The sequence below is a fragment of the Corvus brachyrhynchos genome, unplaced genomic scaffold (genome assembly GCF_000691975.1).
Source record: "Corvus brachyrhynchos isolate BGI_N302 unplaced genomic scaffold, ASM69197v1 scaffold59, whole genome shotgun sequence".
Taxonomy (NCBI): domain Eukaryota; kingdom Metazoa; phylum Chordata; class Aves; order Passeriformes; family Corvidae; genus Corvus; species Corvus brachyrhynchos.
In genome coordinates, this window is record NW_008246054.1 from 5,577,012 (window position 1) to 5,594,958 (window position 17,947).

The following is a 17,947-nucleotide window of genomic DNA, read 5'->3' on the forward strand; positions in this document are numbered from 1 at the left end:
AAAAAAAAAAAAAAAAAAACAACCACCGAAATACATAAAAATATGTGCATTTAAATGAGAATCGTTCATTTCAAAAGAGTATTACTACATTCAGCTCTATATCACAGCATCACTGCACTAGCCCGCGCACATTTCTATTTGCCCCACACAGGAGTGATTCACTGATAACATCCAAGACCCGTTGAAAATGCACATTTGGATTTTTTTAAATAACACTTAGGAACCACCTCTGTAAAGGACGAGCAGCTCCCGTGTGGACATGCATACGTGAAAATAAAAGCCTGGAATAAAGTAATCGAATCTCGGAATGGTTTGAGAAGGGACTTCAAAGGTCATCTCGTTCCACCCCCTGCCATGGGCAGGGATACCTTCCACTATCCCAGGTTGCTCCAAGCCTCGCCCAACCTGGCCTTGGACACTTCCAGGGATGGGGCAGCTACAGCTCCTCTGAGCAGCCTGTGCCAGGGCCTCACCACCCTCACAGGGAACAATTTCTTCCTTAAGTCCTGGCAGAAAATCCTGTAAAGATTCTGCAAATGCCAGGCAACACCTGGTCCAGGTGATACTTTTTTTTCACCCCCAAATACCTTTAACTACTAAAATCACCCACTTTGAAGACCAAGCCAAAGGAATGTTCCCATATGCGACCCCAGAAATAAGACTTACCTGGGGAGCCTGAGGAAAAGCATTGCACAGAAAAGCTTTCAGAAGGCAAATCCACCTTCAGACCAACCAACCAAAGTTAATTCAGTGTAAAAAAATTAAACTTACAGAAAAATAAATAGGCAAGAGCCTCGCAAGAAGTGATCAACACAGGCATGAAGTTGCCTTTAAGTGGTGTCAGGAAAGCACACGGATCAGGATTTCTATCCCATAAATTAAGATTTCAAAAAAGGAGGAAACTCCTTTTCCTGCAGTTGTAATATACCTGCTTCAATTACGATTACATCCCATTAATTTCAACAAGCTCTTCATAGCTGACATTCTCCCTGGCATTTCAAGAAGAAAAATAGCATTAAAGTCTTATTATTTGGAAAGAAAGAGCAAATATTTACTGCAGGAGCTCAGTTCATTGCACAAGACTGCTATGAGGGAGCATGAGTGATTTACTGCTTTCATTATTCAAGTTAAATAAATCTCCTCCTTTCCAAGCTATTGAATGTAGAGTTATGCTGGCAGAGTGGATTACATTTGATCTATGTACCATGACAAGTACTGAAAATTGTGGGCTTCATTGCTGTATTCACCCACTCCTTCCTGAACAGGAGAAAAAAGTGTCAATACATGGAGCAGCCTTTGCTCTGTGCCTCAGCACAAGAAAGCACAAAGCTGCTCTGGAGCTGTAATGAGTGTGGAGTCTGACTCCATGGAAACTGAGATAAACTCCTTTTAACTCTCTCAACTAATGATCAGGGTGTGGCGTGAGACAAAAATTTTCCTATCCACGAATATTTTATTTGCATACATCAGAGTTCATGACAGGCTTGCATTAATGCTAACAGAGACTAGTTTTTACTTTTTTTATTTTTAAGCATAAGAATGAAATTTTAATCACTGTGGAAGAAACAGCCTATCTGATTCAGTCTGGTTTCTCTATCATCTGAAAATGAAACTATTTAAATCCACTATAGTTGTTTCAGAAGAACAAGAAGATGATTTTCTTGCCTTGCTCAGCAGATAGGCAGCTCTGATACCAACCTGCAGGCTTTAGTCTGGGTTTCTCTCACAGAGTTTGGGAAGCTGATAAGTGCTACAAGAACTTGGACAATGTGTAAGAGATTCTGCTCCTCACTGGGATTTTCTGTTATCACTTCATCACAGCCTCCTCACACCACACTCCAACACAGCCAAACCACCACAGAAAAATCTGAAAAATTAAACCCCACAGTTTCCAACCATGGTTCAAAGTACAAGGAGTTGTTTTGTTTATTTTATAGCCCACTTCATCTGTGGACTTGTCAGTAGACCCAGGAAGACTCCCCATGCAATTAAACCCTTTAACTTTACATTTAAACCTTTCAAGTTCATCATTCTGGCCCTAGGAACAGCAAGCCTAGTTTGACACCATCACTAGAGGCAGAGGTGCCACCACAACTGTCACCTAAATCAGAAACCAAAGACTGAGTTTCTACCACGTTTCACCAGGAAATTCAGGAACAAAACCCACAATCATGAAGTAAAGTTTTATTTTACTTGTAATGCCCACATCCTAAGATTAAAGATATTTTTTAAAAATCAGCTGCAAAGAAAAAGATAGGAGCAAATCAAGAACAGATTTTTACACCTTTAAGAAATCAAGAAAAAAATAGGCACAAGTTTACATTCATTAGTTTCAGATATGGCAGAGGAATGTTCTACTGAAGAGGGATAAATAAAATCCTGCTTTCTCACCTCCCTGTATGAGACAACACAAGTCATGCTCTTCAAAGCCACACTGATTTTGTAGATACAAGGCAGATTTTTCCTCATAATTTTATTACTGTGCTTAAAGATCATAAAGACCCTCCTAGAGCAATTTGGCATGGTCTCTACATACATACTAAAGTACTGCGCTTGTTACAACCTCCACATAAAAAATGAAAGTCATGCATATTTTAAATTCTGTTTAAGCATCAGACACTATTGAGGGATTTTACTTCATGGCTGCTAAGCCACTTTAAATCCCCATCAGTGTTAAAATCTTGCAAGTGTCAGCCCAGGATGATTTAACCCCTTGAGAATAAGGGTTCATCATAAAAAAAGGTGAATGTCTCATCTCAAGGGATTCTACCCAAATACACATCTCAGCTGCTATTAATACTGAAGAATTTCCTTTGTTAAACACAGTAGGTGGGGGAAGCGATTTTCTAGGGATCTCAGGAAGCCAGAGGGCAGGCAGGTGTTCCATCATACCCTTTAACTCTTCCCTGCAATACAGGTGAGTATGAGAGTCACCTTTTGGGCTGGGCCCTGCAACCCGAGGGCTGCATCCAAAGGAGTTGAACACAGCAGGTCCCTGACAGCACTGCTCAGGCCAGGGAGAGCTTCTTCCACAGGAACAACTCCTGTGAACCCGCTGATCCTTGCAGTTCCCTTCAGAGGCTGCAGACACCTTTCTGCCTTTCCTCTTGAGCTACACTGGGATTGGGGAGGGACAAAGAGCAGCAAGGAAATGAGGGGGAGATGTAGAGAAGTTTAACATCCATCCCAGTAAAGATAAAACCAGTTTGTCTCGGCAAACATCCTTGGCTGGTGCAGGACTAAGTCACTGCTGGTGGGCAAAGGCAGAGAACTCGACTTTCAAGAAGCTGCAGATGTTCCCGAGGCCGATTCCTCTTTACCTTCACTGGGAGGGCTGTGTAACCTACTTGCAATAAGGGCTAAGGAAAAGCATCAGGCTGTAATAAAACAGTCTTTCTTCATTGGATTGATTAGGAATTTACAATTCCTCTGCTTAAAAAGCCACAGTGCAAGTTAGTGTTCACTTCAGGGGGACCCTGTTTCAGTATCCTCTCCCACAAGGATGCAAAGGCTCAAAGTTAGCGGCCAGTGTTCTTGTCTGTACACAAAACAGGCAGGCTGCCCAAGCACTGAGGCCAAAAGACACTCAAAATAGTAAATAAATACACATAAAACAACACTAAAAATGAGAATTTAACAGCACTGATTGTTTAGAATTACAGTCCATCTCATTACGTTAATCTTCATATTTTAGCATCTTTTTAATCACTATACAAAAGCTGCTGAAGTGACTTTCTTCTAAACCAGCCATACAAGAGCACAAAGCACTATCAACATTATCTTTTTGGCAAAGTAACTTGCTTTCAGAATATACCATACTTTCGAATCACAGTTTACATGTAGCAGGTGTGACATGCTAATACAACATCCTCCATTTCTTCTCTTCCTGCACACTGCCAGGAGCAAGACACCTCAGAGACCTTTCCTAGTTTCAACTGCTGTCTCTTAAATCCTTCTCATAACAGTTTATTCCATGCAGCCTCACTTGGGGCAGCTGCTCCTAATTTCTGCCTCAGCGTTGGTCCTGTTTATTGCATTAATCTGGTTTCCAGGATAAGCCACATCAGTCTGATGTGCTTACAGAGCACCAGATGTTACTGTGCTCTACACGCACCCCCCTGCAAACATCTCAGGAGCATTTCAAGGAATCAGAGAGCCACAGAATGGGTCAGGTTGGAAGGGACCACAGTGGGTCACCTGGTCCCACCTCCCTGCTCAGGGAGGGTGACCCTAGAGCACATGGCACAGCACATTTATCTGCTCCTTTTATGTCCTCCTGTTTACTTTTTTTCTCTGTTTACTTCCTTCCTGCTTTTACCAGCAGAATCCACAATAGATATCTGAAGAGGAAGAAAGCATTTGTATTCTCCAAGCCCACGGACTGATTTTCCACTCATATGGAAATTCCAGATTCTTACATATTTTTTTCCACTTGCAAAAATACGTCCAGATAAGCCTCATGTCTTTCACCCAGAACAGACGGGGTAACTAATCAGTCTGGAACAAAAACAGTGAAGCTCATGTTTTTGTGGAAGTCCTGAAGACCTCCTCATTCCGAGGGTGGGACTTGGACTTATATGTGGACTGAAACAGAAGAAGGCACAGGCTGGATCTCAACCTTCATCTGTGGCGCTGTACTCACAGAGGACTCAGCAGATCATTGCAAACCTCACACAAAAGCCAGGACTGCCTCAAGTCAATGGCATGACGCTGAGTTGGGAGAGGTTTAGGTTGGATATCAGTAAAAGGTTTTCTACCCAGAGGGTGGTTGGGCACTGAACAGGCTCCCCAGGGAAGTGGTCACAGCACCAAGCCTGACAGAGTTCAAGAAGTTTGGGCAACTCTCTCAGCATATGGTGGGAATGTTGGGGTGCCCTATGCAGAGCCAGAAGTTGGACTCAATCCCGATGGGTCCCTTCCAACTCAGCATATTCTATTATTCTGTGATTTTTATGATTCTCTAGTTCAGCACACTCCACTGCTGCTGTCCTACACGAGTATCCAACTCAGCTCACATCCCAGAGGAGCCAGATTCCAGGTGCTTGCTGGGCAGTCAGGATCCCAGCATTTGAGAAGCACTACCATATAAACACATTTGATCATTACCCAAAATTATGTTGTATTTCTTAGGACTGACAGACGGTAAAGAGTCATTTCCTCTCTAGAAGCTTGATCCCAGCTCTCCAACTATCCGCACACATAACCTCACATCCAACATCTACACCTCTCACTACCCTGTGCATAACAGCAATAAGCACCATGTTATTACCCTTTCCCTCTGCTTGTACACACCCCACACCTCCGACCCAGCAAAAGCTGCTGCTGTCTCATTCTGAAATCCAGCAAGGCACTTTGATGGATGCCAAAGACTTTGTGCAAACACAGGCAGGATGCAAATCCCTCCCCTCCTCACACTAACTTGCCTTAGGGGCAAACACAGACCTCAGCAACCTCCTAAGCAAGGATGACCAGGACACAGAGCTCGTCATCATCTGGTCTCCAAAGAGCAGCAACACCAAGGGAACAGATCAATTCCCCTAGAGCTTCAGACTGCTTACAGAAGTCTGCATTTTACTTCAGTGCTTTACAGAACTATTTCTTCCTCCCCAGGAAAGAAATCTTTGCTAGTCACATTACATGTGTTAACACACTTAGGGTAAAAATTAGCAGTAATTAATGTCTGTAGGAACACAGCAGAGCAGAACAGTAACAAAAATCCCAAAGCAAGCAAAGCCTCCTTGAGAAGGTAATGGTCAAGTGGAGAATTTCCCAATGATATTCCTGTTCCCACGCACAATCGTAAACGTCGGGGATTTACCTCCCAGAAAACACACAGGCAAAATAGGTACATACATTGCCCTATTCAAGAGAATTGGGCAAAAATCTGGGCCCGGGCAGTTCAGGACACGATGTATATATAAGACATTGAAAGTAATAGTAATAAGAAGAACAGGAAGGTGGAACAAAGGAGAAATTCAAACCATAAGCTGGCAAGTGGTCCTGGATCCATCCCAGCAAACACTACTGGCTACAAAAAGCAGAAGGTCCCGCCAGATTGCTGTGTCTTCATGTAGTCTTGCTGCCACCGCTGCACTTTGCAGGTAGTTTTATCCATCTCTGGGAGGAAAAGGTCCCTGTACAAAAGCGTTTTCCTCTGCTGACATCAGATGAGCTCCTCCTTCAGCGGCTCGGTTACGCCAGGAAGCATGCCGTTCATCTCTGGGGAAGTCTCGGTACCCAGGTATCCTAAGAGGATCTCGCTGCGCCGCCGCGACAGCTGCAAAATGTCCTCTGCCAGCAACTGCACCGTCGTGTACCTCACATTGTCAAAGTCAAACATGTCCTTCAAATACTGGACGATCTGGTGCTGCAAAAAAAGGAAGGTTTACAGTCACATTCCTTCACCTGCTGGTACCAGCCACCAAGGGCACATATCAGCAGCTTTAAGCCAGCAGACAGGAGTCCCACACAGATGAGGTACAGAAAAGCCACCTTACCTTGAAGAAGCTGCAGACTTCGGATAGCTGCTGCTTGGGCCCCAGAAAACCAAAGGCTAGAACAGGACTGACATGCTCCGATACGGAGTAGAAATGAGAGATAAAGCCATCTGGTACCTGCCACAGGGAAGAACAGAATTAGATGGTCTTCATTCTCAGACAGAATTAGCAGCTTATTCCAAATCAGCCACCAACTTCCCTGCCAGAAAGCTTCAGTAACTGAAGTTAAGAGCTATTTGGAACATCTCCTCCTGCAAAACTACATTTATCTTTCAGATCCCTTGAAGGATGACTAGAGCTTTGTATCTTCATGTTTCTAAGCTGCTATTTCAAGAGGAAAATGAACAGAAGAAAATGAAAAGCAATCACCAGCCAGCCTTTATAGCCTCTATTTATAATTTGCTGACCAAGCCAGGAAAGGACATGCAAATATCCAAGGCAGAGCTACTGCATGACAGCACCAGTAGAGCTTCTAGTGCTCTCATTTCTCTCTGTGCCATCTCAGGAGCCAAACCCCGTCATACCAGCTGGCTGTTGGGACTGAGCTGAAAACTTGCCAGAGGCCACAGACCCTGTGGCAGAACTGGGGTTGTGAAGTTGTGGCTTCCTGTTCCCCAGCTCCATAAACTCGTCTGCTGTGATACTTTAGGAAGTCACAGATTTAAGTGAAACTCATCAAATAATGGCTAATTAGCATCAGCATCAGGGAGCAGAGCAGTGCCTGAACCATTCCGTTTGGTGCCAGCAAGGAAAATACAATTCAGGAGCAGTCCCTTGTTGCTTGGGATCAGCAGCCACTCCTACAGTATTGTGAGCAGGGAGAGGGAATACCAGACAGGCAACACTGTCATTTGAATCCTCACATTAAGAGAATAAGGGAGAATAAACTCAGATTGATTCAGTAAAATACTGGCATAGCACTGGAGCAGTGACCGCAGGACCCCAGGGCTCTAAAGCATCACAAAGACCGTGACTCTGTTCAGTCTTCTACCACTTAAGACTTCATACTTTGTCAAGATCTATGTGTCCTCTTTTCAGCCTCAAATACATTAGATTATTTCCCTTTGGATTAATTTTGCTTACCATCAGAAGCCTCCTTTTTGCTTTCAGAACTGACCAGCAAGCAGTTGCTAGAGCCTACAATTAACAGAGAGAGCCCATTAGCTACTGGGATTACTTAAAAAAACCCAAAGTTTACCAACACATTGTCATCAAAACATCAAAGCAGTCGCCCTTTTGTGCCAACAACTCTAAAATGACAAAATTGAAGTGAACTGGAAGCAGATTTAGCCACTTCAGATCCATTCCAGAGAAGCCAAAGGGTTTCTGAAGATTGTTAATATGATCTGACATAGTTGCCCAACAGCCCACAATCCCCTGTAAGCAGGCAGCTGTTACAAAGTGCCATTTTATTCTCAGTCTATCAAACTAATCAGTCTTAAAAATACAACTGGGGGCAGGACTAAAGGAAAGCTTTGCAATTTCAGCTTCAGTGTCTGCTGAGGTACTGCCAGAATGAATGGCCATGTGCTAAAACCCACATATTTTTCCCTGTATTTTGACCCTTTTATTCTCATTCATAAAAATAGGCGCTGTCATCTTTTAACATCTCCATGGCATCACTGATAAAGGCCCCTAGAGCCATAAGTCTGGTTGCCGACTTTCAAAATAAGGAAAGCTTTCCTGTAAACAATTTCCATGCACAAGAAGACTGTTGTTTAGAGCTTCAGGAAAGCGTGGCATTGATAAAGAGAGAATTCAGCTGAACCAGGAAAGATGAGGTTATGCTCTTTTCTGGCCTTGGCACTGATCTCACACTCACACCAGCACTCCCCATCTCACGCACCGTCTCCTTGAAGCTGTCGGACAGCCAGCGGTTGCGCAGCACAGCCAGCACAGAGGAGGGAGGGTTCTCCAGATCCTCAAAAGCATCCATGAGGATGAAGTCCAGCACAATATCAAAGAAGCTCATGCACACCACCTGTCAGGGAGCAGCAGAACAGTCTGTAAAGGGAACGGGTTTTAAAGAGACAGGCTTTTTTGGTTAGAAGCAACAAAATGTAACAAGCTGAAGTCAATGTAATCTTATTTCACCAGCAGCTCTTTCACTCCTGGGCCATTCCTACATTTTCATTATAATAGAATCACAGTGGTTTGGCTTGTAAGGGACTTTAAAACCATCCAGTTCCACCCCCTGTCATGGGCAGGGACACCTTCTACTAGACCAGGTTGCTTCAAGCCCCGTCCAGCCTGGCCTTGAGCACTTCCACGGATGGGAATTCCACAACCTCTCTGGACAAGAAATATCTTCCAACTCCTCTGCAACTCTGTAAAGATAATGTCTTTACCAACCCCTCTTCCCTCCAGCTCCTGCTGAGTGGTCGGCCAGGTCTCTTGCTTCAGGGCATAACGCAGCATCTCCTCGTAGCTTTCCAGGAAAGCTTTGGGATTCTGGGAGAGCAGAGGAACAAAACAGAAGTTTGACTACTCAGATTTGAGCTGACATCAACATCACAGTAGTCACCAGCACTCAGATGAAGTTTTCTTCTTCCAACATACTGGACAAACTCTGGGGTGGGATGGGGGAACAAGTGTCCCTGTACTCAAGACACAGCTTAGTTGTTACATAAACTTCCTACCTTTTCAGCTTTTGTCATCAGTCCTATCACCATCTGCTTCCCAACCTCTCCAAAAAACAGCTGATTGCTTTCATCCTCCAGCAGCTCCTGCAAAGGGAACACAGATGTCTCCTGTGAGGACCTACACACCCTCAAATTCTGAATTGGAAGAAAAAAAAAGGACGGGACATGAAGCAGTGCAATGCTGCACACACCAGTGTCATTAACCTTTAACAAGCTGGAATCTAGGAAACAAAACTGCGCTCTCCAGGAACGTGCTGCTGGCAGCCATGTGCCATAGAAACCTGGGAGCCTGGAGCCAGTCTCACCTGGAATGCCTGCCTGACACAATGCAGCTTCGCCAGGAAATCCTGGTCACTGTAGCAGCCAAGGAGCTCTGTCCTAGAGGGAAAGGGGAAGAATTGCGTAAATTCCAGTTCTCCTGATGTTGGTGCTCCTACCAACTAACCACAAAACTAAATTCCCAGTTTGTGCATAGGAGAAAGGAACAGTCACTTTCTCTTTATCCAGCTCCCTGGGGGAACAGAGGACCTCTGCCAGGCTGGTACAGGACTATGCCAGCCTCCCAGAACAGTCACACTTCCTATCACTAACTTCCTGGGACAATTACTCTTTCTTAACATGTGAGTCCCTAAAATCTGGGGCTAATTCCCTGGGAAGGCCAAACCCCAGCAGGAAGGATGCTGTGATTTTATGACCCCAAAGGGTTTTTCTGGTTATGGGGCTGCTCAAAGGCAAATGATGTGTTCACAGTGCCACAGGGGACACAAGATCCCACAGCTCCAGCTGCCTCTTCACCTCAGCGTCCGGCACGCAACCTTCCCTTCTTTCACCAGCTGCAGAGCTTCTTCGTACGCTGCCACTGGCTTGGAGAGGTGGAATGGCATTTCCTCAAAGGGGAGAGAATCAAAGAGCTGTAGAGGTAACAAGAGACATGGGAAGAACAAAATGAGCTCATTAAATATTTGCAAATACACAAGAGACTGCACACAAGCAAGGTAGGCCTTCTTCAGAGAATCTTCAGCTAGCAAAGTTTGTCAGTGACAACTGTTTCATGCAAAGATATTTCTTTTTCCACCAAAAGCTGTCTCAGCTCTGACATAGCCAATGATCCATAAAATTTACACTACCAAGCCACCTTACATTAGATAACAGCACTTTCCTAGCTGTTATGGCATGTTTTCTACAGTAGATAAGAAGATGACATGAAGTGCTGGTTGGAAAAGCCTGCACCATCCCCCTCATTAAAAAGCTTTTCCTAACATCCATCATGAGCCTCCCAGCCTGGGGCTGTTGCTCTCTGTTTGATCATCTTCCTCTCCCAAGATGCGTTTGGCTCTGCTGACTTTGTGCCTTCCCTCCAAGCCACTGGGCTGTGACACACAGCTGACACTTCAGTCACCTCTGCTGCAGAGAAGAAGGAATCCTCCGAAGCCGAGCTGTCCTCATCATCCGTCCGCAGCCGCAACGATCCGTCCGCCAAGGGAAGCATTAAAGTCTTCTCTGGAGGAGAGAAAGAAGCCACACGTGTTGGAGTTCACGGACCAACATTCCTCTCAGCTCCTGTGCTCTCTTCCGCTCGCACTTTGTCACTCCTCCTTTACTTGGCTTACAGAAAAGACATAAAACCAGGCAGGAAACTGGCATTTTACTGTAGTCAGATGCCCTACCCAGATCCAGCAGCACGCTGTCCGACGGGAGCGAGGAGCCAAACTCTTCCTGGAGGTGGTAGGCTCGGTGCAAGAGGGACTCCAGCTTCTCAGCAAACTCCCTTTTCTGGGACTCCTCCTGGAACACACATAAATGCCACCCTTAGTTAGCCAGCTGGGCACAGACAGATTGGACAGCACAAATATGGGAGGAAAAATTCAGTGAAAATGGGATTTTCAGTTTGCAGATTAAATGATTAAAAATAAAAAGAGAGAGGAGTCGTTAATCCTACAATGCAGCTAATAATGCACGGAGAGGGAAGCTTCCACACAGCCTACTCAAACCCTCTGGCTTTTGAGCATCACAATTTTGTTTTCCTCTTAAAAAAGGAAGAAAGAACTCAAGAACTTTAACCTGCCACCCAGAAAAACAGGTATTTTAATAAGTTCTACACCACTTAATTCTCCTGCCTTTTGACTTTAGCCTCATTTCCAGGAGAAATAGCATCAGGAAACCTGTGTTGAATATAACAGGATATCCAGAACTGGATAACAGTATTTAGATTAAGGTGCTGGGTATAAGCAAAGTTTGCTGTAAGCAACACAGGAGGATGGAGAAAAAAAAAAAAAAGGTGTGGGGAAAATAAGACTTGAATGGCATCTTGCCTTCATGCCCCTATGTTTGCATGAGTATCTCACCCGGAAGACAGAAGCATTAACAAGAAGCACAAAATCTATTTACATAATGAATCAACTGGTCTTAAGGCAGTTTTAGAAACACTACAGGGCTCTTCAAGGAGAGCCAACAACAACAGAATCCAGATTTTACTTGGATAAATATTATCCAGCACAAAAGACAAATGTCCCACATACTTACTACACCAGACTGTTTACAAAAGGCTGGGAACACTTTTTCCCAGTGAGAACTCCTGGAGAGTTGGGAGTTCAGCTCCTTTCACAGCCCTGAGTTACAGCAGGTTTTTTAGCTTTGTGGCTGTCACTGAGCCATTCTAGTTTAGATCTCCTTTAACACAGGTCTTCCCTGCATAGTCCTCAAGTCTCAGACAGCAAAGGGCTGTCCTAAAATCCTGGCTTCTGTAGCTGCAGGCTGAGTGAGGTACACATCTCCCTGCAGGGACCAGGGCCACACTCAGCTCCTACCAAGTTACCACTGCTTTCCTCATCCACACACACACAGCTGGGCTCTGCTCTCCACCCAGTTCCCAGAAGGGACGGTGACCATCAAGATCTCCATTTTCAAATGCATTAAAAAGTTACAGAGACAACACTGCCAGCCAAAGCTGTGCTGCATTCATCACAGCCTTTTCTCACCACAGGCTGTGCCACGGGAGGACACGTGTGACAGTGAGTGACACAAGGCTGGAAGGTGGGTAGAAAAGCTGGGGAATGAGGGGGCGAGACATATTAAAAAGAGAAAGAAATTAAAAACACCCACTTCCATTGCATAAGGAAGCTGCAGATACAGACAGCTCTTAAACAGAGTCTGGCCTGTCTCTGCCCTTAATTTGCTCTCCTTTTAACCTCCCACTGTTTACTGCTTCCAGCACCCAGGCTGGCCTTTCAGCATGTGGGGACCTACCTCTGAAAGGTTCTCAGACATGCTTTCTTGCTGCTTCCTGCTGTCCCAGGGCACAGGGGTGCTGGTACAAGCACTGTCCCTTTGCCTGATGCTCAGTGCCTGTTCCCATTTCTGCAGGGCCTCCTCAAACAGCTCCATGCCTGGAAACACAACCAAAAGCTGTGAGAATCCCAAGACACTCAGGAACAAAGAGATACAGGATGAGTCTTTGCTCACTCAGACAATCCAGCAAAGAGGGAAATCCCTCCCCAGCTGAAAGAATAAACATATTCCCTTTCTTTCCTGTTTAAATATGGTTTATTTTGGATTAGAAGGAGAACATCCCCAAACTGGTTAGAACATTATCCATGTTACATTCAAAGTACTGTTCTCTGCACAAGAAGAGCCTGTGCTCAAGAACAGTATTTTGGAAGTAAATTATTCACTGACAAAAAAGATCTTTTTTTTTTTTTTTAAGAGAAGATGGGATTTTTATTTGAGTTTAGGCTGAGAATGGAAGGGAACTTTCTGTTAGAGTTCTACATTGAGTGCTGATGCTCTGTGTCAATTCTCACACCCTTCTTGCTCTCACAGTGATAAACAACCCCCCCAGGGGAATGACCTTGTGCCTGCTTACCTTGAACATAGAGGCTTTCTGCACTGGAATCACCAATGGCTCCAGCATCTCCCATTGCCTGGGCCTCCCACATCCCTGGGGGTATTGGACTTGAGGAGTTGACTGCTACCATCTGCAGGAAGGGAGCAGAGGGCACCAAATGCATTTAAATTCTCTCAAGGTTAGAGATGCTAAGATCAAACAAACACCAGTTAAACTTCAGCAAAAAGGCATTTTTCTTCCCCATGTTTGCCCTGTGCTCCCCTGTATTGATAAGGACTACAAGGAGAGCACTGATGGAGGAAACAGCCCACGAAAGGTCCAAAGCAATCACTACAAAGGCACCAGGATTTTGATGGAAAGCTCATGTCAGCCCCAGCTGCCTATACAAAAAACACTGGAAGTGGCAAGGAAGAAAGCACAGTCCAAACAAAAGAAAGAGTTTCCCAGAAAAAATACAGCTGAGGATTCCCCAGAGGGCAAGGGGAATCCTCACTCTTCTCTTTGTAACCAGACCCTCTCCTCGGAGGGCTGAGCTCAACAATCCACACAGCAGTGTCAGCTTTGTCCAGTTTCACACCAAGGTATCAATGTCTTCTAAAGTCTGACCCAGTAAAGTGCTGGATTCAACACTATCAGTGACTAGCATTTTCCTGTGGCTTAGAGAAGGATGTCCAAACATGAGCTTGGTACCAAAAACAAGCTACAATAATCAGCTGACAGATGAATTCCTGCCCTGCCTCCATTGATCAATCCCTGTGGGATGTTAATAAATCACCTTGAGATCCAGAACTGCAAATCATCAGCTCACTGCTGCCAATTTACTTACTGGATAGCAAAGAGGAGCCCAGGAAGCAAAGGAGAGCACAGGCAAACCTGCAGCTGTGCAAAGGATCACTTGTTTTTCCACCAAGTAATATGAAAACTGTAAGTACAGGGTCAGCTCATCTGTACAGAAACAGATGCCTGTCCGTGGGGATATCCCCACCCAGGCACCAGCAGTGGGAAAAGGCATTTACGGATTGCTTTTTATTTAAAGAGAAACAGAATTTCAGTGTTACAAAACCTGGATAGCATCTGTGTGAACTGAGAAGCCATGGGGGAATTACGTGGATGCGAGTCCCTGTGGGGGGAAAGAGGCCAGAGCTGGACACAGCTTGGTGCTCACGGTCACATCCCATCACACCCCAGCTCCCCAGGGAATGCTGTGCCGTGCCCAGCGCCGTGCAGGCACTGCCGCCTGCTGGAGACACACTTTGGCCAGCACGGATTTTGGCAACTTCTGGTGCTTTAGCTGTACTAAAACCAGCAACACCAGCATGTGCTGTGGGGTCCTGGCACCCAACAGCTCCCTTCGAAGGAATGATTTTTCCCTCTCCTTTCCCCAGCATTGCCAAGCAGCCTCTGAGCCTGGGTGATGACGAGGGAGGACTTTGCAGCCACTCACAGAGGTTCATCTGTGCCCCCCTGCTCCAACAGAACATGAGGCTCTGGGCAATGGGGATGTGAAACAGGTCTTGAAGCCACATATGCTTCCAGTTTTGGTCTCACAAAAGGTGGATATAAGCACTGATGGCTTCTCCTGCCTGGTTAAGCCTGAATTACCAGTACTGATAGGCTGCTTTTTGGCTTTGGAGGAGGCAGAGTGACTGGGCTGTGTTCTCAACCTGTGCTGTTTCCTGAACAGAGCCATCAGATTTTAGTAGCTAATTTGAGTTAATTTGGTTTTAAGAACAAAGCAAGCTGTGAGCAGCCCCAGCACAGAAGGGAGAGGCTGCTGGGCCACCCAAACCCCCACCATGGAGGGAAGCAAACAAGCTCTCCATGGCTGTGGGACCCAGAAACAACCCATCCTAACTCCTTGAGAGGGTCACAGACAGCTCCAAGGAACCATGGCCATGTCCCACAGGGAAATCCCTCCTGCAGCTCCTCCTCGGCCAAAGAATTGGCCAAGGAATCCTGGAGCTCTTGGCCACAAAAAATTGCTGTTTGCAGGGAACTCCAGACACTCAGTGCAAGGTTAATATCAGAACCCGCCCTACAATTACACTGCAACCTGTTCTGCTCCAGAGGCTTTGGCATTCTCCATGAGCCAGTACAAGCCCAAGGACTTGGTGATCTCGTGACAGGTACATGCACTGACATCTCCCAGCCCTGCCAACAAGGTCCTTACCGAGGCAAGGCTGTGGGAGGAACTGGAATGTTTGCTGGGCTCAATGGAGGAAATCCCGCTGAGCGTGTCATTGCTCTTGCTGCCAGGGCTCTGGACTCTCCTGCTGGAGTATCCTGCAGTTGGGAAGGTCACACAAAAACAGGATTTTAGGCCCAAGTGACTGCAGCAGGGAATAGGGAGGGGAACATCACCCTGTCCAGTGTGACTGTGAATGGGCAAAGCAGCATCCAACACCTAGAAATAAGCCACAGATCTCCTGTCTGCTCTGCTTTGCTCTGAGCCTAAGAAAGCTGGTGTCAGTGGGGATCTGAGGCTGAGGAATGAATTCACTGCTTATGGACAGCAAGAGACAAGTGGAAACAATCAAGCAAAAACTCCTCCACCTTCCCTCAGGGCAGGCAGAACACAGACACTGCTCCTTGATTTTCATACATTTCACCAAACAAATGCTTAATCCCTAAAGTGCTTTGCTGAGAGCCTGGGTCAGTCTTACCCCTAAAATCAGTACAAGCAGGTGAGGAAGCTGGGAGTCACCACAGAGCTGGATGGACACTCCCAACTCCCCAGCCTGGCCCAGGCCACCCTCCCCTCCCCTGAGCAGAGCACAGGACCCGCACTGACGTCACGAGATCAATGCAGAACCAGGTCACTGCGTGCCCTGGTCATTACTGGGCAGCGTGGTAATTGTCCACAGGCTGCCTGCAGGAAAGGGGATGGGAATGCAAACCTCAGGGAATACCTCAGGACACCTTTTCTTCCCGAGGACTGTGAGCTCAGAGTTGTCTCCCTTTGCTCCCCAAAGCCTGTGCTCATGGCACTGCACTTCAGAATTCCCACTTCATTCCCCATTGAAGCACTACACCAATGGCTGTGCTTTCCTCTCCCCCTGCCTTCCCATCCCTCCCCGTACAAAAAATCCTCTTTGGGGATTTTTCCCTTTTTGTAAGGCCAACCTTTCTTCACGGAGGAGACCCTCCTGGTTGGCAGGATGGGCACTGTGATCCCTCCTGGTTTAAAGCCACACTTGTCCGGAGCAATTTGTTTCTTTCGGCGGCGCCGCCGCTTCAGCTGATGAGCTGCAAGAGCCAAGGCAACCGTCCCCAGAGCTGTGGCAAACAGCACCTTGCGCAGGCCTGGAGAGAGTCGCAGCTGAGAGAAGACAGACTTTAAACACAAAAGAAATGGAAGAGCAACAATGAAAAACCAATTCCATTGCCTTTTTTAAAAAAAAAAATTTAAAACCTGTGTTAAACATGAAACACGTTGGCTTTACCCTCCTATCTACAAAACAGGCCCCCTGCTACACAACTAAGACATAGCAACAGAGAGACTGTGAAGCATCATTTTGACAGGACCTGGAGAACTTGGTCTCAATCCTCATTGCCAAAAAACACTGCAAAATCTGCACACAGCCTGGGACAGATGCAATCCAGGTTACCCAAATTCAGCTCTGAAGCCCTGGCGTGAAGCTGAGCTTTATTGCTCCAAGTGCTGCATCACTACAAGTGGGGAACGTATTACTCTTCTTTGAAAGACAAGTCTTTTTATAGCGCCTTTGATGAAGAGAAAGATTGAACCTGGGTGTTCTCCCAGGGAGGAATGTGGGAAGCGCTTTTCTCTCCTCTCCAAACCCACTCAGAACAAGTCTCTTCCACCACCCCGAACTCCCCCTGAAATTCCTCCAATCCCTCAAACTGCCCAGGTCCCCCAGCACCACCCCAATTGTGCCTCCATCTCACGCAGACAACCCCACAGAGCCAGCCCCAGGAATGTGACAGGAAGACCTTTCCCGCTCCTTGTACCTGCCCAAACGTCGTGTAAACAAACACGGGGATCTCTGCCACGGTCATTGCCAAGGCCTGCATGATGGACATTCCCTCTGTCCTCCTAAATGCCATGTCTGCACGAGGACCTCGGCACCTTCAGGAGCCGCCACGGGGAAGGGCACTTGTGGATGCTGTGTGAGCTGCTCACAAAAGAACCCAACTTTTCTCTGACATGTGGCTCAGAGTCCTGGAATTGGCCTCCATCCAACAATCCTCCTGCGGGAAGAGGGGAAAAATTGGGTGAGTGAGGGGAACACATGCCCTGCTCCTCCTTGCAGTGCACTTCACAAAACACACACCAGGTCACTTGGAACAGCGAATACAAAACATCTTCTCACCAGCAGCAGCAATTCCTTTGCTTGTCCTACCAACCACGGGGACAGATTCCCAAACTGCTCTATGGCAGCAGCACCCTCAGATTTAGCAGCTCCCAGAAATTTCTACATGTACCAGAACTGCCAGCACATGGCTGGAGGAATTTTCTTTGCAGTCCCAATATAAAAAAGCCCCAATTATCCCAAATAACCATACACACGTTTTCAATGCCAAAACTCTGCTTTCACACAACTGTCTGTGCATCACAGCTTTGCTCAAGAGCCACCAACCAAAGGGGGTTCTCCCAGGAGATTTCCATGCTGCCTGAGCTCCCTCGGAGCTTTGCTAGCGGGGCTGGGCAGGAGGGATGTGCTCTGGGCAGGAGGGATGTGCTCCCGTCAAGGACAGAGCGGCAGAAGGCACCGGCGTGTGACAGAGCCCCGCACCCCCCGCCCCGGGAGCACCGACGGAATGTTCTCCGGGCACCGCGAGCCCGCACGGACCGGACACCGGCCATGGGCTCTCCCCACAAGGTTAAACACAACGTCCTGGCCGCAGCAGAGATGAGCAAAGTGCAAGGAATTTTGGGCACGGAAAACAGCATACCATACCGGGATAGGGAGTACAGGCGCCGGACGTACCAAGGCAGCCCC

At 46.6% G+C, this 17,947-nt stretch overlaps 1 protein-coding gene across 2 annotated transcripts in view; it reads right to left on the reverse strand.

The window, feature by feature from the left end:
* Positions 1-1,901: 1,901 nt before the first annotated feature.
* Positions 1,902-17,947, reverse strand: part of MIGA2 (mitoguardin 2) — a 34,945-nt gene continuing 18,899 nt past the window's right edge. Inside the window, exons 2-16 of one of the 2 annotated variants that reach the window (XM_017745529.1) lie at positions 16,956-17,195; positions 16,107-16,302; positions 15,154-15,266; positions 13,002-13,113; positions 12,386-12,525; positions 10,807-10,924; positions 10,539-10,639; positions 9,935-10,050; positions 9,445-9,517; positions 9,137-9,223; positions 8,850-8,948; positions 8,344-8,478; positions 7,581-7,634; positions 6,498-6,614; positions 1,902-6,367 (exon numbers count right to left, since the gene is read on the reverse strand). In XM_017745529.1, coding sequence (XP_017601018.1) covers positions 6,164-6,367; positions 6,498-6,614; positions 7,581-7,634; positions 8,344-8,478; positions 8,850-8,948; positions 9,137-9,223; positions 9,445-9,517; positions 9,935-10,050; positions 10,539-10,639; positions 10,807-10,924; positions 12,386-12,525; positions 13,002-13,113; positions 15,154-15,266; positions 16,107-16,302; positions 16,956-17,051 — 1,761 coding nt within the window. In that variant the 5' untranslated portion in view covers positions 17,052-17,195 and the 3' untranslated portion in view covers positions 1,902-6,163. Of the gene's footprint in view, positions 6,368-6,497; positions 6,615-7,580; positions 7,635-8,343; positions 8,479-8,849; positions 8,949-9,136; positions 9,224-9,444; positions 9,518-9,934; positions 10,051-10,538; positions 10,640-10,806; positions 10,925-12,385; positions 12,526-13,001; positions 13,114-15,153; positions 15,267-16,106; positions 16,318-16,955; positions 17,196-17,947 lie in introns of both variants that reach the window. The other variant, XM_008642233.2, reaches the window with a different exon arrangement.